The 27,589-nt window shown below is 43.0% G+C and overlaps 1 protein-coding gene across 4 annotated transcripts in view; it reads left to right on the top strand.

The window, feature by feature from the left end:
• MGAT5 (alpha-1,6-mannosylglycoprotein 6-beta-N-acetylglucosaminyltransferase) overlaps positions 1 to 27,589 on the top strand; it is a 1,044,542-nt gene that overhangs the window by 979,550 nt on the left and 37,403 nt on the right. For all 4 annotated transcript variants that reach the window (XM_069616573.1, XM_069616570.1, XM_069616572.1 and 1 more), the window contains 2 exons: positions 11,893 to 12,009; positions 17,678 to 17,752. In XM_069616573.1, the coding sequence (XP_069472674.1) occupies positions 11,893 to 12,009; positions 17,678 to 17,752 (192 nt within the window). The remainder of the gene's footprint in view (positions 1 to 11,892; positions 12,010 to 17,677; positions 17,753 to 27,589) is intronic.

Raw genomic sequence — 27,589 nt, 5'->3', positions numbered from 1 at the left:
CAACCAGTGCTTCAGACCCACCAACCAGCACTGAGACAACGATTCCTGACCCCGAGTCATCATGTAGGCCAGCCTGCAGCCGTTCCTCCATGCCTCAATCGCCGTACTACCTGCCGCCTGATGCCCACAGCTGTCTCCCATCTTGAACTCTGTTGCAGAAGCTGCAATGCACCCTGAAACCGACATGATGCTGTCGAGCACCAATAGCTTCTACAAGCACAAGGTACATTGTGGTTCTGTCCCCCTGGTCCTTCTCCGAAGGCCCCTAGTGACATTTTACGACTCAATGCTCCCTTTGTGTTGAAACCAAGTATCCTTGAACTATTGAGATGAATTACTTTACCCACTACCCTCCTGTCAGTATCCAGAGTGCATCCCTTTTCCTTCTTGAAACAGTCACCCTCTGCATTCCTTTACAGGGTGGGTTGTATTTTGTAGTGTGCTAGTACTGTCTGTTGTGATAATAAAGTAGATATTTTTATACAACCTTGAATGGACAGTCTCTTTTTTCATTGGGTAACAATTGTATTTTCGCTGTGTTGCAACCAACCAACGATCCACAACCTTTTGGCGATAAGCCTGCTGTTCCGTCCAAATTATCAAAATTGGACAAGGAGGTTTATAATTTTCTTGCGTTTGCAATCTGTTCGGATCACTTCTGGTGTACTAGAGGTGTGGGGCTGATTGATGGTTTAGAAACCGATATTTACCCCTGGACTACTGGTGCCCCGGAAGTTGATTTGTCACACCGAGAGAATGCAGGAGGTTAGTGTTGGATTCCACTCTCGTTCCCAAACTCCTGATTTATTGGCACCTCACACTCCTTGCTAATGACATTCATGTGCTTTTCTTAGTTACAAGCTTTTGAATATTCACATCCCACAGTTATTTTTTGTTTTTGTTTTAATCAAATAAATGATTTTTACAAAATATTTCCTTTCCGTAGCCAGTGTTTTCAGCCGTCCTACGGCCCTTTAATTTGGTAAATTATGGTTTTCAGCTTGAATGGTTTCTAATCTACTTGTGATATGTTGCAGTATTTTTGTAGTTGCCATTAACCAGATTGGCTTGTCGCCGCTGATTATCCTTAACCACCAGCATTGTTCAGATTCTAGCAACGGGTCGGAAGCAAAGTATTGCATATAGCAAGTTCTCAGATTTTTTGTTTCAGTACAATTAAGAAGGAGGTGGCGTATTGTTTCTTTTTCACTCGGGTTCTGGCAGAGTCTACAGTTGCTGGTAGCCGATTGACCTCTAATAGCGTTAATTTCATTCATAGGAAGGAGATTAAGCCTTGCTCTTAGGAGGCAATTTCTTGCTTGCCTATTCGGAAATTGTTTTATGTAGCCCTGAAGTTAGTTTAGTTTTTTCATTTTTGACGGCAGGTTGTAGGTCAATTTGTTTTCTGCGGCTTTGTCCAGGGTCTGTATCCAATCTAGCTCTTTTATTTTGATTTGTATTTTCGATGGATTTGTAAGCAAATTTTCTCCCGAGTCCAGCTCCGATTTTATTAAGTTGTACAGGGCTGGGCTCTTCGGCAATAGGCATTTCCTGTAGAGTTTCAGGGCTTTGCAGTTGACTGTACCTTGAAGGGACAGTAAGCTCAATTCTCTGCGGATTGAAGCAACCGGTGTCGAAGAAGGTAGACCCAGCACGGTTCTCCAGTAGTAGGCTTCCAATTTAGGCCATATAGCTGGGGGTAACTGTAACATAGCTTCCACTCCGTACGTTACAGAAGGCACGTCTTTTGCTTTATAAAAGTTTATGGCTGGGATCGTTGAGAACCGGCCAAACTTTAGGTCGATGGCTTTACCTTTGGTGGCTAACATTCTGGTTTTTGTAGCCTGCATGGCTAGGTCTTTTTTTGTGCTGTCCAATGTAACGCCCAAATATTTGAAACTCTGAACCTTTTCAATTGTAGACGATTTATAGTACCATTTGAAACTGTCTGATTTTTTTGTTGTTCTTTAGAGTACTAGGATTTTTGTCTTATCCTTGTTCACTTCAAGGTTATTCAGTGTCACATAGGAGAAAAGATTGTCCAACTGGCGTTGTAGGCCCACTGGTGTTTGATCGATCAGTATTAGATCGTCTGCGTAGAGAAGCCTGCTTATTCTTTGGGACCCCATTTTCGGTGGCAACGATCTTATTGCAACTTCTGACTCTTGATAGTCTCCGATGTAGGCAAGAAAAATTGATGGAGCCAATGGGCACCCCTGCTTGACTCCTCTACTTGTTGTAATGGATGATGAAAGGGAGCCTTTGCAGTTTAATCGGACTCTCACTGTAGTGTTCGTATGGAGGGATTTAATAGGATCCAGGATATTTTTTGGGCATTTCCAGGCTTCGAGTTTACTCCATAGGAGCGATCGATCGGCTCTGTCAAATGCTTGGGTGAAGTTTATGAACGCCCAATATAGACCAGGGCCTCCTTCCATCGTTTTACTTTTAAGCAGACTTAGTGTCAAGATGTTAATAGGTTTCCATATTTTTCTTGAATCCTGATTGAAAAAGGTCGTTACAAGGAGCCTCATTTGCCCATGCTTGAAATCGTCTCAGGAGTAGTGAGCATTAGACCTTTCCAATTGGATCCAGCAACGCTATAGGTCGATAGTTTAGCGGATTGTGCGCATCTCCTTTTTTATAAATAGGCACAATAATAGCTGTTGTCCACGAAGCTGGAACTGATCTGGACTCTGAACATCTAGCGAAGACTTTGCTAATGAAAGTTGTCCATGCAGCCGGGTGTGCTTTCAGGTCAATGTTGGTAATGCCCTCCGGTCCCGGGGCTCTAGAGTTTTTCAATGCTGTTATTAATGTTATCTTTATCATCTAGCTTATCCCAGGTGCTGGTACTTTCCATTGGGTTTAGTTGGCTCTCAGTCGGAGATTTAAAAGTCTCCTCGATGTATTTTCTCCGATTGTATTCTGGGTACTGCCGTTTTTATTCGTTGACGTGGAGTTTAGTAATGACCAGAATTCTCTGGCGTTTTTTGTACAGATCGATTTGATGATTGCTTCAGTGTCTTGTTGATGTAAATTCAATCGATGATTTCGTAGCCATGCACGGTAGGCGGTTTTTGCGTCTCGCTTAGCGTTTTCGATTTTATCGCTAGTTAGTTTTAGTGCGTCTCGCATCGCTTTCCGGTAGAGTCTTCGTTTTTCAACTACTAGTGTGTCAAAAGTATGATTTTTTGGCTTTGATTGTGAACAAGACTTTGAGCAAGGCTTTTTGTACGTTGTTAGCAGTGGGCCATAGTCGGTTTTGATGCACCGGTTTTCTGACTTGAGGTTTGTGTAGTTAGACGTCAGCTCCTTGATATCTTCTGCTGAAAGACGGAGTCTGTTGCCTTGTGCCGTTAGTTCTAACTGATGGTCTAAGGTCTCCACAGAGTCGTTAAGTGATTTCCAGGTGATAGCTAGAAGATTATGATCACTGGTCTTGGTTTGAATTACCTCGAAAGAAGAGATCATGTCCAGAGAAGGTCTCGAGACGAATATGTGGTCGATTGTGGACTCCTTCGTGCTGTTTGACCATGTTGGTGGACGGTCCGGTTTTGGGAAGACAAATTCCAGGTTTTGTAGCTTTCTGGATTTCGCTAGCTTCTGTAGTATAATCCCCCTCTGGTCTGCGGGAGTAGAATTTCTTTTAGGATTTTGTGTGGGGGCTGTTGAGTTTAGATCTCCGCAAATTAGTAAGTTTGATATTTGATTTACCGCTAGGATCTCGTCAATCGCCACTTCCAGGTCTTTCAGAAAGGTTTTAGGTTCAATTTTAGCCGGATTCCAATAGGTGTTTACGATTGCCATGGTCGTGGTTTGTGTTTCTAAGTGAAAATCCTGTTTGTGAGACCATGTTAGAAGCACTGTTAGTAGAGATTGGTTTGCCGTCAGAACTTTTTTGAGTTTTAAGCCGTGGCCTATATGGATTGCCGTTAATGGACCCGATGACGGACGCCCTCGTGTACTCTTTTTCGCAGGATCTAAGATTGTTTCGTAGCCATCTAATCTAGGTTGCTTCATAAGCCATGTTTCCTGCAGACAAAGTATGTCGAAGTCCCCCAGGTTGACCTCTCCTGCAACTGTAAGGTGCTGAAAGCCCCTGGTGTTCCAGGAGCCAAGTCTGAGGTTGTAGAAAGTAGGCGGTCGGCACTCCTCGTTGATGTTGAGTTGGCGTTTGCATTGCTATGAGGCTTTTTTTGCTGTCAGTACTTTGGGTAGCCAGGCCCAGAGATTTAAGACAGAGTTTTGTTTTGTTTTAGACTTTTCGTCAGGTTTGATCTCTTGTTGATGGGTTTTTTTATACCCAGAGGGACTGTCAGTGTTTCAGTCGCCCGTTGCTTGGTGGTCTTGGTTATTCTTGGGGCTGGCTTTTCTGGTTTTCTCACATGAGTCTTTTGAGTTTCTTGCTTTTCTCTGTTTCTTTGGTGTGCTCGTGGCAGAACTGGAGTCTCCGGTTTGGGAGTTTGATCACTTTCTTTTAGGACCGTAAGGTCGTATCCCAATCTGAGCAGTTCCTCTGCTTCTTTGCTTAATAGTTCTTTAGCCGTTTTAGATAGGATGTGCAGATATGTTAGAGCTCTGCCGTTTTTGTGGCTTGGGTCCACAATCTTCAGATCTTCGGTTGTTATTGCCCTCAGATTAGGCACGTAATGGAGCAGGGTTAACACAGATTTTCTATTTAAAATTACGTCATCGTAATTTCCTTTGATTTGCTCTAGCTTTAGACGCCACCTCCATTCTGGCGTTGGATTTTTCCTTCTATGATATTTTTCGGTTTGTGAGCGGTTTCGGTGCTCATGGGCATGCGCCTTATGGGTGAGCAAGGTTGTTGGAGAGTGTCTTGTCTCTTTCACGTGCTTTGAAGATTCTCTGCACGATTTTGTGCTGTGATTAGCCATTAGGGCTTTCTTCGTTACTTTTGCCTGGATTGGAGTTCGGCTGGGGCTTATCGTAGTCGGTAATTGCCAGTTGTTGGAAGCTTTTTCCTTTTTATCACTTTCTTTCCCAACAGCCCCCTTTCTTATTGCCTTGTTGCGACGCTCTTCGAGTGTTACGAATGTTGCAACATTTTGGTCCTCTTTAGTGTTCAATTCATTCCGTGCTGGACTTTCTAGAGGAGCTTCAAATGTCACTTTGCGGATCGGTGAGGATCGTATCTTGCTTTCTGAAACTGAGAGGGCAGGTTCTTCTAAATGCTGACTAATATTCATTAGGCTTTCATTTCCCATGAAGTCGTCTAACGATTTCGGGGAGTGTCTAGTTGTAACTTGCTCTCCCTTTGTTTGATGTTTGTCTGAGTCACTTTTCTGAGAGCTTGAGTTTGAAAATTTGACTTCTGTCGTCTTCTTTTTGGGACTAAATTGTGCAGTTTGAAGTTTCGTAATTATGGACGAATTCTTCCCAGGTTGCAGGGCCTTTTTTGAAAAAATCTGAAACGGCTGGTCCGGTTTCTCAAGATGTGAGGCTGCAGACTCATCGATGATTAGTAGTACTTCTGTACTTCTACAATTTTCAGCTGCGGTTACACATTTTTTTGGTAGCCGAGGGACCGTGGTCTTTGGCTGTGCGGTCTGCTGACTTTGAGTAGTTAAGTCAATGTGCGAAGTCGTTTCCTCGTTCTTCTTTCACCAATTTTTTCATCTACCGTCCATAGGACCCACTAGGTCTACAAGAGTCTGTATTGGTGAGTTATGCTGGTAGTTGTCTTCGGGCTATTTTTGAGTAGCCATCTGTGCCATTACATAGCCTTCAAGAAAAGTCAATTTTGTGTGCATCTTTGCTTGGAGCGCCGTATTATCCTTTAAGGTCTCGTTCATTGACTCATAGAGTTTTGTAAAAGGAGCTAATGCTATTGTAATAGCCGACATAATGATGCTGATATCAGGTTTTTTTGAAGGGATCTCCTTCGGTGGCGGACAGCCTAGAGTGATTGTCTTTCTGGGCGTGAGAAAAAGTGGGTTCGTAGCACTGGATTGTTTTTGCTGGTGTATATTTGCCGAATTATCCAGAGGGAGACCCCTGTACGGGGGTCACTGAGTGAGACCGGGTAAACCCTCTTCCTGCCCCTCGCATCTGTTGTTAACAGGGCGACAGATAGTGGGAACCAGTGTAGGTGTTAAGTCCAATATGGGCGAATACACATGAGTCTCTTTTGCAATGGCTCCTGAGTTCCCCATTTGTCTGATCGTGTTTGACGATCTTGAATTGGCGGGGATGGAGATCCTAGATGGTTGGGCCCCCTGGGTATTTTCTCAGTTGATGCGGGGACTAACCCAGATTAATGGGACGTCCCCTTGTCAGCAATATGTTCGTCTTCCAGCTGTTCGCTGGCTTGCTCCGGGTTTACGGAAGTAAGCATCGTTATACTCCTAGTTCCTTTTAAATGGTCACTGGGTTGGACCGAACTTTGGGTAGGCCGTAGCATTGCAGACTCTGCTTCTTTTTCAAGGTCTTGTGTTAAAGGTTCCACTTCCTGTCTCCCCTGTAAATCGTTCATATTTTTAGGTGTCTGTTGCTCCTTGGGCCCCACTACGTTCAAGTCTTTGGATGGGAGGTCCTGAGAGGTAAGGCAAGGAGACTTTGAAGGTGGATTAAATGCCGCCTGTCGCTCCAGCCTTCTATATTTGGATAGAGGCGGATAATCTTTAATTGCTTCCAGAATTTCCATATCTGTCAGCTCGACGTTATGAGCAAAACATCCCACACCAATGCTCTTGAAAAAGTTCGTTAAAGATGGCTGGGAGGGTGTTGGTTTAGACACTTTCCCCTTTGATAAGGGCAAGACACCGACCCCACTTTCCGTGAGTTCTTTGTATGTTTGATTTGTATGTTGACGACCCCTCCTTGTCACCTCTTTCTTTCCTCGATAGGTGTTTATTCTTTTTTGCGAGGCACAAAAGGTAGGTCTGAGTCTTTTCTTCAAGTTAGTGCTGAGTGGCACCGCCGAGTCGAGCTCTTTTTGCTCAGTTAGCCTCGGCTGTTGATCTTCGTCGTCGGCTCCTTTGCCCGACTCACACGGCGGGATCTCCTCTTCGTCTGCCGAAGGCGCCGGGTGCACCTCCCGGTGGTGTTCCATCTGATCACCGCCCTCGTCACAGTGGATCTGCGCTTGGACCGAGGTAGGGAGACTCAGGACAGGCTCCTCCCCCGCCTCCTCGATCCCGCTCACCGGGGTTTGTCGAGCGTCTCCTTCTGCTGCCACATCAAGCGGCCCGCCCGCGAGGCCTCCATGACTCGTAGGCCGGCCTGGGTCTCCCCGCGGCATCCCCGGGACCCCATCACCGGTCGACACCGCCCCGATCTCCCCTCCGGGAGTACCAGGTAAGTGGTCTGTAATGAGGGGTTCCCCCGTGGTTGCCAGGGCTGTTATCTGTGGTTCGATGTTTGTGGCACACTTTGAACTCTTCATTTGTCCCTTCTGAGCTTCGGCTATTTCAACTCTTGCCAGTTGTAAAAGGATTGCCGGTTGGGAAACTTCCAACAGGACAGCATTTGTTGGCCGGAAAAAGTCATGCTTTGTGGGTCTTCCCTTTTTCCCTTTAGGGCTTTTCACCACGGCACGCCTGTGGTTATTAGGGAGGTCTGAAAGGAAATCTTCGTCCAGATCCGTTATGGGACGTGTACTGCGCAGTCTGCGCTTTTCCTCATTTGGAGGGGAGTTTACGGCAAAGGCAGTCCTCGCAGCCTCGACTGCCATGACTACCGGACTGCCACTCCGCGTCCGCTTCGCGTACAGCGGGGGTTCTTGTAGCTGAGCTGAAAATGTTCCTCCTCCTCCAACAATGAATGACAGTGAGGACAGACTCTGCAAACGACTACCTGCAGGACTGCCACTCGCTGCCACCCCGGAGGTATTATTACATATACCTTATGCCGCTTACGTCAGTTAAATGCTTGCCCTCCATGGTCTGTAGTCTCCCCCAAGGCACCACCAGCGCCAAACAGCCGCAAAACAGTCGGCGCCCTTTACACCACCGGGCTTAACGCCGCGAGGGTGGATGGGTCGGCGCTGTGAGGAGGTGGGGGGGTCACGTGATGCGTCACGTGTGTTGGGCGGGCCACGCCTCCTCCAGGAAGCGCCCAAGCACCGACAGAGCCCCTTCACAGCTCGGAAGAAGAAAGAGCTGGAGAGCAGGTAGGTGGAGCGCTGGCTCAGGCTCACAAATTATGTGCAGTGAAGCTGCAGAATGCCCACAGTTATTATTGTTACGATGATGCTTATGTAAATGGTCATCTTGCAGCATGTACTGTCATCCACTGTGATAATACTCCTTTTTCTCGTATCAAATGTCTTTAATGCAGCAGTTAAGTCAATTACTTCTTTAATTTTTTTTAATTCTTCTCTACCCTTATTACGTTCCTTTTTAGGAATGTCAGAGTTTTATCAAAAATGTATAAAGAATTATGCTGAAAAAGTTGTGGAGATGAGGAAGTTGCTTAGAAAAGGTGAAGAATGTATCTGGAATAATAAGTCTAGTGAAGAATTAAAAATAAAATTAAAGAAATTGAATTAGCTGCTCCATTAAAGAAAGTTGATACAAGAAAAGGGAGTATTATCGCAGTGAATCAGGGCTAGGAGATGTTTTATCTCAAGTAAATCAAAAAGGAGAAGATGAAATCATTGTGCATGCATCCAGAGCACTTAGAGGTGCAGAATTAAGATATTCTGTATTAGAAAAAGAGGTTTTGGGTTGTTTCTGGTCAGTTGAAAAGTTTTAAAATGTTGTGTGGGGAACCGACTTTGTAATCAAAATGGATCACAGGCCTATGAAGGCCATTTTTTAATGTAAAGGTTTAGATTTGATATCTAGAAGAGTTGCAGGATTGGTCACACGCCTACAGTGCTATTGGTTTGAGATGTGTGTGGTGGCTGGAAAAGACAACGTCTTAGCCGATAGTTTTTCTAGGTTGCCCAAAAGTGAGCAAGACAACCAGCCAAATGAGGACATGGAACTTGTTTGTGCAATGCGTTATGGTATTATAGATAAGGAAGATTGGGTTAGGGTTGTAGGTGATGGCGTTTTATCCAAGATTAAGTTGTACATTGAGAGTGGATGGCCAGAGAAATGTGGTGTGACTGAAGGAGAGAGGCCGTTTTGGGAGGTTCGCAATGAACTAAGTTTGGAGAATGGTGTTGTGCTTCGGTGGGGACGCGCTGTTGTGCCCGAAAACATTAGATCTCGCATCATTGACATTGCCCATAAAGGGCATGTGGGTATTGGTAAAAATAAAGCTGTGTTACAATGTGATTACTGGTTGACTGGTTTTGATAGAGAGGTAGAATGGAGGCTGCAGGATTGCACAGGATGCTTGAAGAGGAATTGGGGCAAAAGAGCAACCCATGATGATAAATGATGTCCCACGGAAGGTGTGGGAAGAGTTGACCATAGCCATTCTTGGGCCGGTCGAGATATGGGGTTCGGACAGGGCAGATTTTTGATTGTTCTGGTGAACAGGTTTTCCAGATGGTGTGAATGTAAGGTGGTTAGAGAAGTAAATGTTAAGAGTATTGTCATTTTTTTGAGGGAGACTTTTGCAAGGGAGGGTATTCCCTGTTGCATTCTAACTGATAACACGTTACAATTCACGGGGGGATGTTTTAAATAGTATGTGCGAAGCTGTGGTGTGATCCATAAGAAAAAAGCATTATACCATCCCGAAGGTAATGGATTAGTGGAAAGAATGAACATATGCATAATGGAAGGTATACTTTTATCTGGTGTATGTGGGTTAGATAGAAAAACAGCTGTTCAGGAACGGTTGTGTGCGTTGAGAATGGCACCGCATTCCGTTACCGGTGTGTCACCTTTTGAACTCACGAGGGGTCGGAAAGGTTACTCAGAAGTATGTCCACCCTGGTTAGGGAGAGGAGGTGACTCGGACTGTGTGGTGCAAGAGATAAGAACACATTCGAAAGGAAAGAAGGAAGAGTATGTTATGAGGGAGAATGTGAGAAGAGGAAAAAAGGAACTCAAGCTGGAGTGTGGAGACTTTGTGAGGATCGGAAAAGCTGTAATAAAGAGGAAATGTGATTTGTTATAGTCTGATCCTGTGCGTGTTGATGCGGTTATGAAGGGTGCTGTCAGAGTGAGTGGAGGACACGTGTGGAATAAAAATAGAATTGCCATTGGGAGGAGAGGTTGTGTATGATAAGCGAGGGAGATGTGTTATGTATGATGGTTATGTAAATAGTCATCTTGCAGCATTTACATAGTTATTTGTGTAGTCTATTGATAATGTAATTAAGTTCTCTGTGGAATGCTTCCACTGGTAGTATGATGTAGTGTAGAATGCATAGTTATGTAGGTAGAATGTTTAGACTACAATAGTGCTCTGTAACAATGTTGTTGTCCCAGCCTGGAGGAAGGAAGTGCTGGGGGTCTGTACTTGTTTACTCCAATTAAACACTGTTTCCACCTAACCCTTGAGTTGTCTTTCTTTCAATTTTGCCTGTGGATTTCTGTCGTGTGGCAGAAGGGGATTCCACAAGCTTGTACTATTGAGCAAGGTTTAGGAGGGGGGGCGGACAATTAATCCAGACTGCACAAAATAAAATACTCTACTGAAATATATTTTGCCCTTTCCCCAGGTGTATATGTGCAGGCCCTCCCGGTAGTAAAAGTCTGGCTACACAACTTTGTAACTTTTTTTCCACTTTTTGCAAGTTGTCTAGTATATCCCCAACCTACATGTGAATTGTGTGTTTCTGCGAATGGATTGCTCGAGAGTAGTGCTAGATCTGTGTGACAGAATGGTGTTGCTTTTCTTTCTGATATTCTTTGTAAACTATGGCTTGTAAGTAGCCACAACAACTAACAAAGCGAAAGTTGAGATAACTTTAGCCTACTGCCTATTTATTTTGTAATCCTCAAAGCTGTAGAGCCCCTAGGTGACACAAAACAGTGTGGTTTATGATGTATATACCTGCGCACACATCCCTGTTGAGGTTCATAATTGAGTCATGTGCACGTCTTGCAAGAGGTGACAGTAATTATGTTTCCAAGCAGCGAGATGAAATTACCATCTAAAGCAAATTGAAGAACCTCTTGTGCTCTTCTTCCCTTTCCGAGTTGTTGATGCCATGATAGCGTTGGACATTCTTTATATGTTGCAAAGTGAGTTTACTTAATATTTTTAAAGGCATTTTTGTTTATTTATTTAAATTAATTTTTTATCAAAGTTGGATAAAGTTTTGCAATTGCACGCAAGAGATGTAAACTGTAAGAAAACCAATTTAACGAAATACGTGCCAACAAAAAATACAAACATTGGGCCATATTGCTCTAAAATGATTCCTTTATATGAATCGGAGACAGAAGTTATTTTATTTTAATACTTATGTATACTGCACAGTCAACCCTGTAGTGCTCTAATAGCACAGGGCTGTTGTGCAGGGACATTGAAAAGTGGCAGAGTGCAATACACATACCTATATAGCTAATCGTCACAAACACCAGTACTTTTTGTTGCATTGCATGTCCTGTGCCCCATTTCCTCCCTGGGTCCAGGTTTGCTTTACTCTCTCCACCAGTCATCAATGGAAGTGTTCTTCCTTGATTTCCAAGTTTGAGAAATTCTTTTTAGCAACAGTCAAAGCCAAAACAAATTGTCACCCAGTGGGTTATTGGGAAACAATCTTTTCATGGGGTAGGGACAGTAATGTTGCTGAGCCCTTAATAAGAAAGCAGATTGCAGTCTCATCCTTTGCAACCTATTGAAGCAGATCAAGAGTTGAGATGAATTTGGCATAACTACAAGTCTTGTCCACTCCGGTTGGACAGGATATTGTTTATTTGAATAGTCACTCGATGCTCATTATGTGTGCAGTAACGAAAGACTGGTAAAGTTTGATGGTTGTCACTCAAAATATGTTTTGTGTCCCCACTTCAGCTAACGTCCCAGCATCCATATGCAGAAGTTTACATCGGGAAGCCATACGTCTGGACTGTGGATATCAACGACCCTCATGAGGTGGAAAAGGCAGTGAAGGCCATTCTGAATGAAGGGGTAAATAAAAGAATGTACCTTCATTTCCCATTATAGTTGTTTAATGTAGAGGACTGGCCCCCAATCTAAATGTGTGAAATGGCATTTAAAGTTTCCGGTTTAAAAAACTGAAGGTATAATTTATTAGAAATGTGCTGGTTTTGTTTGCGTCTGCTACACTGTGTAATGTTGGCTCACGGTATAGATGACTGGGTGATTCCACAGTGAATTTAGGCACTAAATTAAGCTGTTCTCGCAGCACCGATTCAACATGTAAGTCAATGATAGATTAACCTTTAACCTTAATAAAGTTGGACGTCAAGGAGAAGCACTTCACCAGGAATTCTGGATGTATGGCTGAGGAAGCTGTGGGTTGTGAACATTTAAGCAATAATATATACACAGGCCATAAACTTGTGCCCCGGACCCTTACTTGTCGATCAAGCCCTTTGCTGTGGGATTATTGCTATTAGAACTCCGGGATAAACTCCTGAGGTGCTAATAGTACATATGCCCCAGAAAACATGATCCATGGTAGGTGAGTGGGGCCTTCAGGAAATGGCCACCATGGAAATGGAAGAGGGTTTCTGAACAGAGTCCCTCTTTGATGTCCATTATGAGAGGAGGTAGAACATGCATGAGGCGGAGAGCATGGAGGACCAGACTGCGGCCATAGAGGAAGACAAACTTTCAGGTAAGGAGAAGGCACTGTGGGAGATATGGAGGAGTGGCCAGGGGCAAAGGAGTAGGGTGGCCGAGGCAGGTAGCATAATGTGGGGAGGTGCGTGGAGTGCTAATTCCATTAGAAATGCAGGGTTTGATCATTCATTTCAGCCCACACGCTGATTGCCACCTGCTTCTGCCCTGGGTGTGAATTTAAAATAGTTGTTATTGAATGTAAGTAAGTTGAAATCCTAAGGAGTCATTACAGAAATGGTGGTAGGAATAACACTTGGAGCATTTAGCAATTACTTCTGTTGATACAATACACCCACATTGTTATTGGGGAGACATTTCACAAAGGAGAAAGTAAAATACTGTCTTCAGGGCTACCCACTTATATTATGCTGGTGGTAAGAGCATTTGAGTACCTCGACTTAGACCACATAAGGATATTAGGCTATAGGCAGATGAGGGGCAATGGGATGTGGATCTGAGAATGATATGGTAAGTAAAATTGGGGGGGGAAGGGGGGTGTTTTTTAGTGTGTGTGTGTGTGTGTGTGTGTGTGGGGGGGGGATTACGGGCTCTCAAGGTACTTACCCCATAAATATCAGTGTCTGAGATGGGCATCATGCTTATACAGGGAATGTAGAAACCAACATCACACGTGTGTACTGGTGTTACATTATCATGGCATAGTTCTGACTTGTATTTGAGTTTTCTCAGGTAATGTATTTCCTGGGGTAACTGGGCATGCCATTGTTGAGGCTGAGATCACAATTATCTTGGTGCACTGATAAATGTCTGCATCATAATGTGTTATCTAGATAATCGCGGACATCAATATTTTCTGGTGGCAAGGTGATCACCAGCATCAGAAAAGTTTCACAGGCAATGACGGCATGGCATTATTGATACTGGCCAGGCAAAAGAACTAGTGCTTTTTAAAAACAGACATGACAATATTTAAACTGGGTGGCTCGACCGGCTCGTTGAACTGTACATATTTGGGAATAGATAAACTGTGTCCGGCTAACCAGCATCCTGTTATCGACAGCAACCTCAATTATTAGAGCAAGAGTCTGGTGTGCTTTGATAGTAATCTGGTGGATATGCCGTTGGTGCTAATTCTAATTATATTTTATATCATAATAATTCTGATTCTGCAGTCATTATAGAGTGGATGGAAAATATGTTTGAAATATTTAATGTTAATGTAATTTTGCTTGGCGTATTGCTAGGATTGCCATTGTTCTCGCTAGTTCTGAGCAATGTTCATTCTGTGTTTGTCAGACCATTTTCTTAAAGGTATATGCATAATTTGTTGTGATAAAATGCTCATGTTTACTGGTGTTGCCCTGCAGCTGTTCTATTTTGAATATTTGACTTGATCCACTACAGAGCTCCCTGTAAAGACAATTATTCAAATTTTCCCAAACAAATTTTGCATTAAATCTACCATTTCAACCCGTCATTTTTAATATTTTCTGGCCTAACCTCCCAAACACTCCTGGACAGTGTTGAGCTAACTTGGTTTGCTCAATCACAGCAATTCAGGTGCAATGTTTAGGCCTGCACCATACAAATGTACCAACCATTGATGGATTAGGTAGCATTGACATTGAACCTGAGACCACGAAGAGTTCCATCTATGACTTATCCCATAGCTCTATGTCTGCTTCAAAATCCAGTTTAGAAGTGAGTCGAGCATGACTGCGCAAATGAGGTTATCCCACTGTCATTAAGAGTCATCGTTCATTTGAAAATAAAGATAGTTCTATTCTACAAGTTTGTTCCAGATTTATATCTGAATGACGAGCTACAACACCTGATTCCCACATTAACGCGCTCTGATACAATCATTGAAGTGCCTTCAGATTGTATTGTTGGCCAAGGGTATGGATGGTGATGACAGCCTCTCCAACACTCCGTCCTGATGCGGGGTAAAAAGGGTTGATGCTAAAACTCATGTGTTTCTTGCAACACTTCCTGATTGACGTGCTGCCGGTGGTGTTATTTTCCGTTTTATAATATGTTAATAACCTAGGTGGCAGGGGAGAGCTTAACCCTGAACTCTCCTTTTTTTTGTTTATTTATTTATTTTTCACTCTCAATCTATGCCCAGGCACCAGAGCACCCACCCGTGGGCGGGGCTTGCAGGGGGGGATGCCCCATATGAAACAAAAATCTGCTTGTGTAATGGCTTGGCAAAAAGCTTTAGTGCTCAATGTCTGTGTAAATAGCACTTTCTTAAAAATTTCGTGTTGCCAATAATAAAATCATCTTTTGTCCCCAAAGTGCTACTGGACACTACAATATCCTGCACTGGGGTCAGATGAAACGCACAGCCCTCTCTGAGGCTAAAGCAGGCCAGAGCTTCTTTTGGGGTTGAAAGTATCTACTTTCTGAAATTCCTTTTCAGTCCTCTACAAAATGTTACTAGGCATAAATCATGCTGCAAAATAGTGTACGGTTGGGGCGGTTCATCTCTGGCTGCAGACTTCCTTGGGTATTGAGATGCACTTTGGGGGCAGGGGGGAGAACTAGCCTGAGGGCCAGAGTTAGTAGTTATGTATAGATGTGGACTTTTGCCTGGAGGCATATGGTTTAGCTGTGTGCATGCAAACTTCCTTTCCCAATACTGTTACATTCCCTTAGGTGCAGGCACAATTGATTTTCAGACCAGTCTCTGTATACTAAGCAGCCTGTTTTAAAGGGTAAAGAGTGAGTCGAAAATTTAGCATTTTCAGAATTGGTGTGGTGTCCTGAAAAGGTTAACTTCAATGTAAAGATGGGCTGGAAAGTACCGGGTACTCTGATGCCTGTAGATGGACATGGGAGTCAGAGATCCATACTTTAACTTGCATTAGTTGACACTGTAAAGGACTACAGACAGTGTTAAGCATTAGGTACTTGCATAGTCAAGGCTGGAAGACATTTTCGACAGCATTGATTTGTGGAACAATTGAGAGTTTTTGATATAAAGGTGAACCTTTGCTTTCAGGCTTTGAGATTGAAAGGGAGACTGAAATAGCACTTGTTAGTGCACTGCCCCACCAGTAAGACTGCCATTACTTTTGTAATGTAGTAGAGGCATTCACCAAACCGTAGGTGGCCCTCGACTTGGGCTGTTATGTTTATGAACAGCTGTATGCTGTCATTGTACATCGAGTATCTAGTGTTGAACCTTTTGAGGATTTTTTTCGTCATTTGTGTTTGTTTTTATGGAGCAATTCATTGTCATTTTGAACAGAAAAGACGTACAGAGGAAGCAGTACAGATGAGGCATTCCGTTGGTAAAGTGCCTTTAGTATAGGGGGTAGATGTATAAATAAAAGTTAACCAGTTTTAGTAGCATTAGTATAAGAAACTATATTCTAGGGACAGAGAGAAATAGAATAACCAATAAGGGCACGTAGGATAACATGCATCTGGGACAAAGTAGGTGGATATTAAGTCTTGATATAAACTGTTCTATTGATGGGTTAGTGCTACTGTCGAGCGGGAGGGCTTTCAAATGGAGGGAAGTTCAAGTAGAAAGGTGGACCGGAAATGGGAGGAAATTGAGGAGGATTCCAGAGTTTGAAGTGGGGAGGGATGCAGTTGGCCAGGTAGAGTTGCGCAGGGCCATGGATTGATTTGTAAACTAGGAGTAGAAATTTAAAGAGTGGTTTTTGCATGTAGAACCATCCTTTGGGGTGTCTGTGCAGAGATGGGGAGGATTATGTTTTAGAGGAAGTGTGGCTCAAAAAGTAGCCCAGTTTGCTGATTAGAGTAGTGGTGACGTGATGGGTGAGGTGAGGGCACATTTTGTTTATATTAAGAAGGTTAGTCCTGGCAGCAGTGTCAGTGCCATAATGAAATGCTGGTGCCTTGGCTCACTGTCAAAGAACATTTCAATGTTCCGAGCCTTGGGCAAAGGAGTGAGACTGGAAGGAAGGAAGGAGATGGGAGAATGGGTTTAGCGGTAGAGGCAGGGAGAGATTAGCACCATAATGACATCCAGTGGAAGAAAGCTCTGAGGCTTGTGATGTGCCCAGATAAGCAAGTGTGAAGCAGGGAAAAATGATCTGGGCATCCTCAGCAAAGAGGTGGCAGTGAAAGCTAAAGGATGAAATATGTCAACTCTGAGAGGTGGATTAGAGAGTGAAGAGGAGCAGGCACAAATATTGTTTCTCTGGGCGGGGCCCCTCAATGGAACAGGTCTTGAGGTAGAGGTGTTAGGGATCTTTGAGGTGGAGGAGTGATCTTAAAGGTAAGAGGCCACCAAGTCGAATTTGGTGACCTAGAAGCCAATGAAGCGGAGGGTCGACAGGTTGCCTTGCAGAATGGTAAAGGAGGATGAATAGACTGTTTTCACATTGCAAAGGAGACGTGAGGATGATGCTTGGGATGTTCAGATGCAATATCCATGATCTGTGAGGAAAGGGGCACAGTTTGATTTCAAATGTTGATTTCGATCAAAATGATTGGACAGAGTCCAAACCCAAGTCTGCTATCCAATTGGTACGAGCAAGTGGTGTCATGATTGACTTTTATCGAAGGCCACCAATTGACTGAGGAGGCTCAATTTATGCATTTACCCATTTACTCGGATGCTAAGGTTTTCCTGGCATTTTCCTGTGCATGTTTTGAGCCGCACACTGCAACAATACACCCAATTGAAAGTCACTCCAGTTTTTATTTTGCTCCAAGTGGGCCGAAAATTGAGCAGTGACAATTCCTTTCATGATCTTGGCAATGCAGCAATGCTGTTTGCCTGGGTCGCTGGGTAATTAAGGCATGTATGATTGCAGCTTTTGTATTTTTTCTCATAGATGTCACTTACTAGAGAAGGTTTATAATCTTTACTTTGTTCATGGAAAGGGGGTAGGAAGATGTAGAATGGTTATTTTGTGGTGGGTGTGGAGTCTATCATGGCAATGCCAGGGCCATCATCCATTGAGATATTGGGGCAGAGTTGTGCAGTTTTGTTTTGAAAAAGTCATTATCTGTGAATAAAGCTTTTTTTTTTCTTTTTTTGCAGAATGAACCTTATTTGCCATACGAGTTCACCTGTGAGGGAATGCTGCAAAGAATGAATTCCTTCATAGAAAACCAGGTATTAACTTTTCAGTTTGACTGCATAGATGTCTGAATAGTAAACAATATGGGTCTTTTTCAGATGAGTCCTGGTTAATCTTAAGAAATGTGTGTGCGCGCATTCATAGGTCCAGACATACTACTCTGGGAGGGCACGTAGCTCCATGTGCTGAAATTATCACAAGCAGGACATATGTCGATAAGTTCTATTTGCCTTGTCTTAGGTGCTAAATGAAGACTCACAATCAACTACATCTACATTCTTTCTATAGGTGTCAACATACATTTAAACTTACAAGGGTCCATTGGAGCATATCCTATCCTGAAGAATGGCATTGGTGCCTATAGTTTAGAGCATGCCTGGATGAACCTCCGAAAATATATATATAAAATGGCATTGCTCTAGCACATGGCATAGTTGAAGTTAAAACAAATCTTCTATGGGCTTTCAGAACATTTATTTTCTTCATAACTTTTGAACCATTGCATGAAAAGATATGAAAGATGACACCCATTCCGAGACAGGAACCTCTGAATCAAACATGTTAGTCTTTTTCATGGATGGCTTCATATTTTAATAAAATGTTACTTTGATTGTGTAATGAACAGCTTTTAAGATTGGGTTACCCCATAGAAGAAAAAGTTTTTTTGTTTTGTTCCAAATGTATTAACATTGTCTGCTTCGATTTTCCCAATTTTTGGCATGCCCCTAGATTTGATCAGGAATTGGTGCACTGAAATAAATAGAAAATCGCCAATTTTGAGATACTAACAATTTAAGATGTATCTATATTTGATACCTGTTAGACTGAATGTGCACTTTGCTACAAACTGTACAAAGAGGTGTATGAGGTTCACAGTTCATACATTATGCCATTTACATATCCTGAAAACACACACGCAAGTCAGGCCTGACTTTGATGTACATTTTCAAGAGATGTAATGAATATGCATCTTTAATGCGAACTGGTCAAAGAGGCTTAGGAGTTTCACTGTTCATATGTTATACAGTTTACAGTCTCCTGTAACTCACATACAAATCAGGGCTGACTTTGTCCTTTTTCAGGAGATATAAATTGCATACAAGTACAAACTGTAAACCTCATGTACGCCACTTGTACATATTGAAAACTCAGAAAAATGTTAGCATTCACTTTAATGTGAGCTGTCATAAATATAGAACGCATACAATGCATAAGCAGAATGAATGTACATTTTAAATCTAAAATCTGCATGTACATTTGGGAGATGAACATTTTGTATATGTACACTAATCTATATCAGAAAACTCACATAAATTTCAGGACAGACTTTGATGTCAGTTTTCAGGAGATATAAATTGCATACATGTACGAACTGTAAAACTAATATACACCTCCTGTTCTTATTGAAACCTCACATCATAGTCAAACCTGACTTCAATGTTAGTTTATACACATATAGGAGGCATAGAGGACAAGTGAATGCCATGGCTGTATGCCAAACACTCATGCCCTACTACCATACACTCAAATTCCAGACACTTGCACGCCATTCACTCATACGTCTTACACCACCTGCTTTAACGACACGTACCCTGATGCACACTCGAACAATTTATGCACACACTACAACTTTCTTACAAAACACACTTCCACCACATGTTATGCTATTATGGCATACGCTCAAATTGTATGTACAGATTCTATAGAAAATGTACAGTACAAATGCTTAGAATCAATGTGCTCCGTCTATACAAAATATACACGTAGAACATGTACATTATGTGCATGATCCCTACTATACATATGAATACTCACATGAAAGTCAAGAATAACCTTGATGTTCTTTTTCAGGAGATATAAAATACGCATCTTGTGCATATTGAGAAGTCGCATCAAAGTTAGAGCTTTATTTATTTATTACACGCCCAGACCCTCGGGTGTCACAGCGTGGTTACAATACAGCTTAGGAATTAATAATACATTGTTACATTACATCATTATTGGACAGTTGGTGCAAAGATACAATTTACAAGTATTCACAATATAATGCAGAGTTGTGGATACCTATCTTTAGGTGTTAGTATTGGTGTTAGTATTGGTTGAATAGCCAGGTTATTAGCAGTTTCTTATAAGCCGTGAAGGAGGATTCTTTTTTGATATTAATGGGTAGGGTGTTCCAGTTGGGGGCTAGAGTGGTGAAGCTGCTACCCCCTGCTCTAGTGGTTTTGAAGCGAAGGGGAGCCAGAAGGAGTTTGGCGTTAGATCTTAGTGCTCTACTGTCAACTTTTGGGTGAAGAGTATTGTTGAGATAGATGGGTCCTTTTTTGGTCAGGCAATTATGTGTGATACATAATGTTTTAAAGATGATTCTGGCTTTGATAGGGAGCCAATGGGCGTCCTTCCTAGTCTTGGAGATATGGTCTTATTTTTTTTTTATGCCTAGAGCTGCCCTCAGGACTTTGTTTTGCAGTAGTTGCATTTTAGCTAGATTGGTATTGGATGTGCCTAGTAGTAATACATTGCAATAATCAAATTTTCGATAGGACCAGGGCTCTGGCTAAGGTGAGGCAGTTTGCTGGGGTCAGAAATTGTCGGCTGAGGGCAATTAGTTTGAAGGTGTAAGCCGTGGAGGAGGCGAGCGCGTTAATCTGTTTAGTCATAGTCAGGCTGGCGTCAATGTACATGCCCAGTGTTTTGACTTGCTTCAGCACGGGGATATCGGTACCATCAGTGTTGATGGTGGAGTATTCTGGGTGAAGGGTTGCTATTTTTGCTGGAGATCCTATGATGAGGACTTCTGTCTTCTCATTGTTAACACAGAGGCTATTTAGTGCCATCCAATTTTGTATGTCCTTTCCTCTCCTTCCCCCAGAAGCTCACTGTCTCTAGAGCCCTGGTTCTCTCTAAGCTGGACTACTGTAACAGCCTTTATCTTAATCTGCCCGCCTCTACTCTCCTCCCTTTGCAACTCATCCAGAACAGGACTGCAAGACTTGTCCTTGGCCTCAAGCCCAGGGACCGTATCTCTCCAGGACTGAAATCACTACACTGGCTCCCAGTGACTGCGAGGATCAAGTTCAAAACCCTCTGCATTGTCCACAAGGCCGTCTGGGGCCTTGGGCCAAAATACCTTCAACTCTCTCTTCCTAAATATCTTCCTTCTCGAGCTCTTCGCTCATCCGCCTCCAACTCCCTCAGGGTCAGCCGCTTCTCCAAACAACGAGTTGGGGGCAGATCTCTTTCCACTGCAGGGGCCTCCCTCTGGAACAGCCTTCCTACCTCCCTGAAACTTGAGGAGAACCACCTCCGGTTCCGGAAGCACCTCAAAACCTTCCTCTTTGCCTCCGCTTTCTCTCCCCCTCTCCCCTGCTAATACTACTGAAACTGCACTGAATCTGCAACTGGGCCATTCACCGTTCTCGGCCCAGCCACTCTCCCCTGCACTGCCTCCACGGCAACCCCTGCACTACGGGACTGTGTCTGTATCCATACAGCCCCCCTTCCCAGCACTTGTCTGCACTTACCTCGCACTTGCCACCAGCTGGCCCTTGTTATTTATCCTGTATCCTGTATGCTGTATGCTAATAACCCTGTACTGCACTTTCCCCTCTCCCTTTCCCCCATGCATTTTCCCTTCCCTTGCACTTGCGCGATCTGAATGACACCTGGCCTAGTAAGATCATTGTCTGTCTCCCCTTGTTCCCCCCCTGCCTCGTCGCGCCTTGAAACACTTGTGTATAGGCGCGTTACAAATGCCTTAAATCATATCATATCATATCATATGATGACATATATTTTATTGATTGTTACGGTGTCCTGGTCATAGTTGCCTATGAGAGGTATGAGGATCTGGGTGTCATCCGCAAAATTTGTGTAAATGACCCCCATATGATCTAGTGCTGAGAACAAGAGTTTGTTGTAAGCGTTGTACAGCGTAGGGGAGAGACAAGAGCCTTGGGGCCCTCCTGTGGGGACTAGGGTGGGGTTGGCCGCTTCTTTGCCTATGGACACTCTGGAGGTGCGGTCGGTTAGGAAAGATTTCACCCATGCAGTGGCTTCACTGGAGAAGTTAAATTCTCGGGCAAGTGAGTTGCAAAGTTTGTCTTGGTCCACCAGGTCAAACGCAGCAGAGAGGTCCAACAGCAGGAGAATGCAGAGTTTCCCAGAGTCTCTGATAGCATCCATCTGGATTTTGAGCTCCAAGAGCGCTGTTTGAGTGCTGTGATTAGGCCTAAAGCCTGATTGTCTGGTGCAGAGGAGCTGATTGGATTGCAGGTGGGTTTGAATTTGGTTATAGGCTAGTTTGTCAATGATTTTAAGTAGGAACGGAACCGTAGTTTTGGGGCGATAATTAGTCGGAATGGTGAGGTCTAGGTTTTTTTTTTTTAGAAGCGGGGTAACCCAGGCTTCTTTGATGCAAGTGGGAACTATATTGGAGTCAAGAGGCGTTGACAAATTCGGTGATAGTGGGGTCAGAGTAGAGGCACAGGCTTTGACTAGTTTGTCTGGGACAGTGTCTCCTTTGCAGTTAGATGCTTTTAGTTTGGAGATTGTGTCAAATACAAGATCTTGGGTGACGGGTGTGAATTGGAAGGGAGGGTTGGTATTGTCACTGGATGAGGCAATGGGGTTAGGGGTGGGGGAGTTTTTATCTGCTAAGAGTAGTCTTTTGTTATTGATTTTATTTTGCAGCACAGAGATTTTGGAAGCAAGTGCATCTTGTATGGTGGTACACCATTCTTTACTCGCGTTGGGTGTGTCAGTCGGTAGGGGATTTTCAAGTTCTCTGAGGATAGAGAATAGCTCTTTGGAATCTGATGCTGCATTGCTGATGCGAGCATTGTAGGCATTGGCTTTATGGGTAATGATAGCTGTTTTGTAGATGGTGTTAGCATCTTTGAAGGCTTTGGCCGAGTGAGGGGAGGGGTGTTTATTATGGACATGCTCGAGAGAGCGTTTTTTCCTTCTAAGGGCGACCAGTTCCTCAGCTCACTTTAATATGAGCTTTCATACATGTTGGAGCCATGAAATGCATGAGCAGAATGTAATGTACATTGTATGTACAGTCTCTACAGGAACGTGTGGGAGATGAAACTTTTTTATATGTACACTAATATAACTCTGAAAACTTGCATCAAAGTCAGGACGGCATATAGGACACATGCATTTAATGACTTCATACCAAACACTTGTACGCCCTAACCTCATATGCCAGACTCTTGCACAACAAGCACTGGTATGCTTTACAGCACATGCTCTTCTGACACACCATGTAACAACACACTATTACAAACAGGCGACCCTATGACACACACTCCTGTGAAACAATCTTACGACACACACTGTTACAACACACACAGAACACACATACTAACACACAACTTATGCAAGCACAGTTTTACACTACATGTTCTTGCAACACCCGCTGTTACCAAAAACGCTCAGAATGAATATACAGCTTCTATACAAAATGTACAGGTAAATGTAGAAGCTGTGCATTTTCGTACAAACGATTGCCTACATTTAATAAATGTAAATCATATGGCTCGTATGCCATATACTGATAGTCATATGGCAAACACAGATATTACATTTTCTTATACCACATACTCACGTGATACATACCGTACTCCCTAAAAAAAACTGAAATGTATAGAGAAATAAACCTTTTTTTTAATCCAGAGTTAAGGTTAACCTAACAAAAAGCCTGTGCAAACAACATTAAGGTACTCACACTCACTGTATATATCTACAAATTCAACCATGAAACTCAAAGTATAAACACCCTCTCCATACCACTAAAAATCCAACCTTAACACTCACTTCAAGTATAAGGCAGGTTACATCAATATAATAGTTGAAATGAGTGTTACGTTTTTATTCCTAGTAGTATGAAGTGAGCGTGTATACTTGGTTTCATGGTTTAAGTTATAGTGGTGTACAGTGAACGTTTGTACCTTAAATGTTTTTTTGTACTCTTTGTTTTGTTAGATTAACCTTCACGCTTGGGTAAAAAATGATCTACATAAAAAATAGCTATGTATAGATAGATGGAAAGAGATACACATACATGTTTGTATATGTACATAATCAAATATGTGTTGTGTGTGTGTTGTGGAACCTTGTCCAAAATTTTTTAAAAGTTAGTGATTCACTATTGGCAAATAACCCACATTTTAGACTATTCGGGTTTGTTACGGGTAAGGTCATCCAGGCCTAGTTTAAAGTTATCCCTGCATTTTACTGTGGTGCTATTGGAGAAAGTCTACCAGTTTACATGCATTTTATAGAAGAAAATCAACAGCATACTCTTTAAGCTCACAGTAGACCACTAAAGAAAGTAATAGTGCATATATTTTCCAGTTTATATTCCTCTGATCAAGGAAGGAATGACCACAATATGGATTGTAATAATTTCCATTGCCCATATTTTGTAATTTATATTTTTTGTTTAAATTGTAAACATTTCTATCTTTTATTTCTAAATTGCATTTTTTAATAGATTTTATTTGTTAAAAAAAAGTTGTGCAACTTATTTTGTGACCTGATGTTCTAACAAAGAGGCTATCTGTAACGCTCACCTGATTCCCACGGAGGCGCAGGTCTGGTTTCGAGTGCTGATGCTTCTTCAATGGTGAAGCGCAGTACTCTGGAAGATGGACAGGAAGGGCCCCTCTACTCTGGCTTTTCTGGCTCGCAGGAATATTCCCCTGTGCGTGAAAAGGGAGTATTACCTACTGACGGAATAATGCTCAAGCCTCCCACTCCCTTCCAACCCTCCACGATACCCTTCCACGATTCCCCGTGAAGTCTCACCTTAGGGTCTGGAAGGATGAGTTCTCCATCCTGCTTCTGATGCAGGGGCGCGTTGAAACCCAGTTACTTCACTGGATTGAGGTTTGATGGGAGTTCAAAATAAGCTTGACTATTCAGGTGAGGCGCTGTAAGAGTTCTGTTGCAAGTTCAAAAGTTCAAGCTTAATAATAATGTTCATTGTCTTATTGCAGCAAGCGCTAATGCTTATGTCTTTTTCCCCTTAGGGGCCGGGGTTCGGAATGCCGGAGATATGGCGCCGACCCGAAGTGAAACGTGCAGTTCCAGTAAATGACAGGTAAGTTCTGGATGAGCGTTCAGGTAATGTCTTTGCATTCGCTCATTCAATGTTTTTGTCTTTTTTCCCCATAGGGGCCGGGGTCCGGAATGCCAGGAAGCGGCAGGACCCGAAATGAAATGGGAATGACCCAACAGGTAAGTCTTAGAAGGAAACTGAGCTTTTCCTATTTCCCTTCCTTCTCTCACCTTGTTTTCTTGTCTTTTCTCTCTAGGCTCTGGGAAGTGGGTGCGGATCCGGATGATCGCTGCTGAAGATGGAGGTGCCCAGGAAAGGTGAGTGAAATGCAGCGCTGCAGCGATCGAAGCGAAATGCTTTTAAAATGATGTCTTCCCTTTCAGGATCGTCGGTGTGATGTCTCCGTGATGCAGCTTTAGCAGGTAAGGTCTTCTTTCTCCCCAATTCTCTCTTATCTCCCTTTGCAGGCGACCCAGGATGCTGACAGGCGTGGCTGAAGTCCAGATGCAGGAGCTGACACGGTGAGCGTCCAGCTACGAGGAGCAGAACAACGCGAAGCGTGAGTTGCTGATCGGGCGTGGTTTAAATAGCTTTGGAAGAAGTTCCAGGTATGTATCCTTCGACCGATCAGGTATGTATCCTTCCCCGACCACACCCAGGTGGAAAGTAGTCCCACAGCTAAAGTAGTTCCATTCAGGCCTCAAGAGGGCCTGGATGTAGCAGCATGGTCTGCCTCAGGTAAGTGCACATTAAAACACTTGAACACATGTCTAGCTTTATGAGCCTGGCGCCTAAGGCACCAGGACAGGGGTCCAACATGAGCCTGGCGCCTAAGGCGCCAGGACTGTGTCCAAAGGGCCCCAGCTTGGGCCCGCTGGCACTTCCCTGGGGGGAATGATGCCTGCCTCTGGGGTTGCTGGGTTGGACCTGGCTCCTTGGAGGTAGGCATCATGACACTATCGGTCAGTAGTAGGTAATTTGTTATATTGAAGGAAATACAATGGAGGTTTTTAAAGTGAGGTATAGCTATTGAGCTGGAGAGACCACTTTTTTGATAGGGGCTTGTGGGATGTGGTCAGGACATCATAGACGAAAAAAGGGATTTTCCCAAAGACAAGCTACCTATTGGTGTCACACTCTCGGACTCAAGGTCTAGATAAGGATGAGGCCCATGCAAAAACCACATAGTCTTGTTATAGAACCAATCTCACAAGATATGCACAAAAGCTAGCATATTAACTGAAAAAACATAATTTTATTTAACTTCATAAAAAGATTGAACATAAGTTCAATTGTTAAAAAACACCAAGAGTGACAAAAATCACAATCCTATTTGACAGAAAAAATTCATGAAAGAGGTAGTCAGGTAGGTCAACTCCATTCAGTCCAATCATATATCGTAGACACTGTTCACAGATGGGCTTATGCCCATACACTGTACCAATAGGGGCCTTTATTAATGTTTTCATGATTCAATGTCTATGTTGGAAAGTCACTTATACAACTACTAACATCACCTTTATCTAAAAAAAGAAAATAGGCTCGATATATGATTGGACTGAATGGAGTTGACCTACCTGACTACCTCTTTCATGAATTTTTTCTGTCAAATAGGATTGTGATTTTTGTCACTCTTGGTGTTTTTAACAATTGAACTTATGTTCAATCTTTTTATGAAGTTAAATAAAATTATGTTTTTTCAGTTAATATGCTAGCTTTTGTGCATATCTTGTGAGATTGGTTCTATAACAAGACTATGTGGTTTTTGCATGGGCCTCATCCTTATCTAGACCTTGAGTCCGAGAGTGTGACACCAATAGGTAGCTTGTCTTTGGGAAAATCCCTTTTTTCGTCTATGGTTTTTAAAGTGAACAAGAATGCAGCCTACGGGAGTCAATGGTAACATGTAGCACAGAGAAACCATGTACAGATGCCCTCTTTAAATTTTCTGTGTCTTATGTGCAAATCCTTTCCAACCTCTTAGTAATGCAACTGAAGTCCTATCAACCCCCAGGCTTCCTGTGTTGCTCCCAACACTGGATTTTAAAACCTTTGAGTATAGGATTCCAGCTTACTTCTGGGATGTTTGAGTGTAATCGCACTGGAATTAAAATTGTGCACTGTAGCTTTTTGGAATTTAATGAAACTTCAGTGTGATCCAACAATCCAGGTGCACCTCACAATACTTCCCAGGGTTTCCTATCCCCACCGAGATCACATTTCAATCAATGCTCCTCCAGTTCTATATTCCCAGCCCTTGAATGGCAATGATGTTCAAGAGTCATCCAAAGCCTCTTCATTTTCACCCTGCTTCTTCTTTGTCTGGGTGACATCCCATAAAATCCCAAGCCATAATCATAACTAGATGGGCCTGCAGTAAACTCCAAATACAGAACCATGAATGCAATAAAATACCACTTAGGCATGATATATACTTGCTTCCTGAACTACGGGCCAAAGTTGGCCATCATATTGCTAACACCTCCCTATCGTAAGGTTTCTTTCTCAACCTTTCTCAACCTCTGCTAAAGCCAGTGGGAATCATCTCTACTAAAGAAAAGAAAAGCTTGAGCCAGAGGTCCTAATAATTATTACCTCAGCAACCATCAGTTTTTCCTGCTGCACTTTAGAAAAGTCAAAAGCAGCACCACTCTGTAAGATTTCCCACATGCGTTTTTATTGCATCTAATCCGTCTTGTGTCCATCTGTTGTGCTTCTTTGAAACAGTTTCTTTTGAAAGATGATCACATATACTAGATAGGTGGGTTAATCTGCACGTTTCAGCAGCTTGACCATTGGATAT

This window comes from Ambystoma mexicanum, chromosome 9 (genome assembly GCF_040938575.1).
Source record: "Ambystoma mexicanum isolate Mex_15411 chromosome 9, UKY_AmexF1_1, whole genome shotgun sequence".
NCBI classification, from domain to species: Eukaryota; Metazoa; Chordata; class Amphibia; order Caudata; family Ambystomatidae; genus Ambystoma; species Ambystoma mexicanum.
This window is presented reverse-complemented; position numbering and strand designations above follow the sequence as displayed.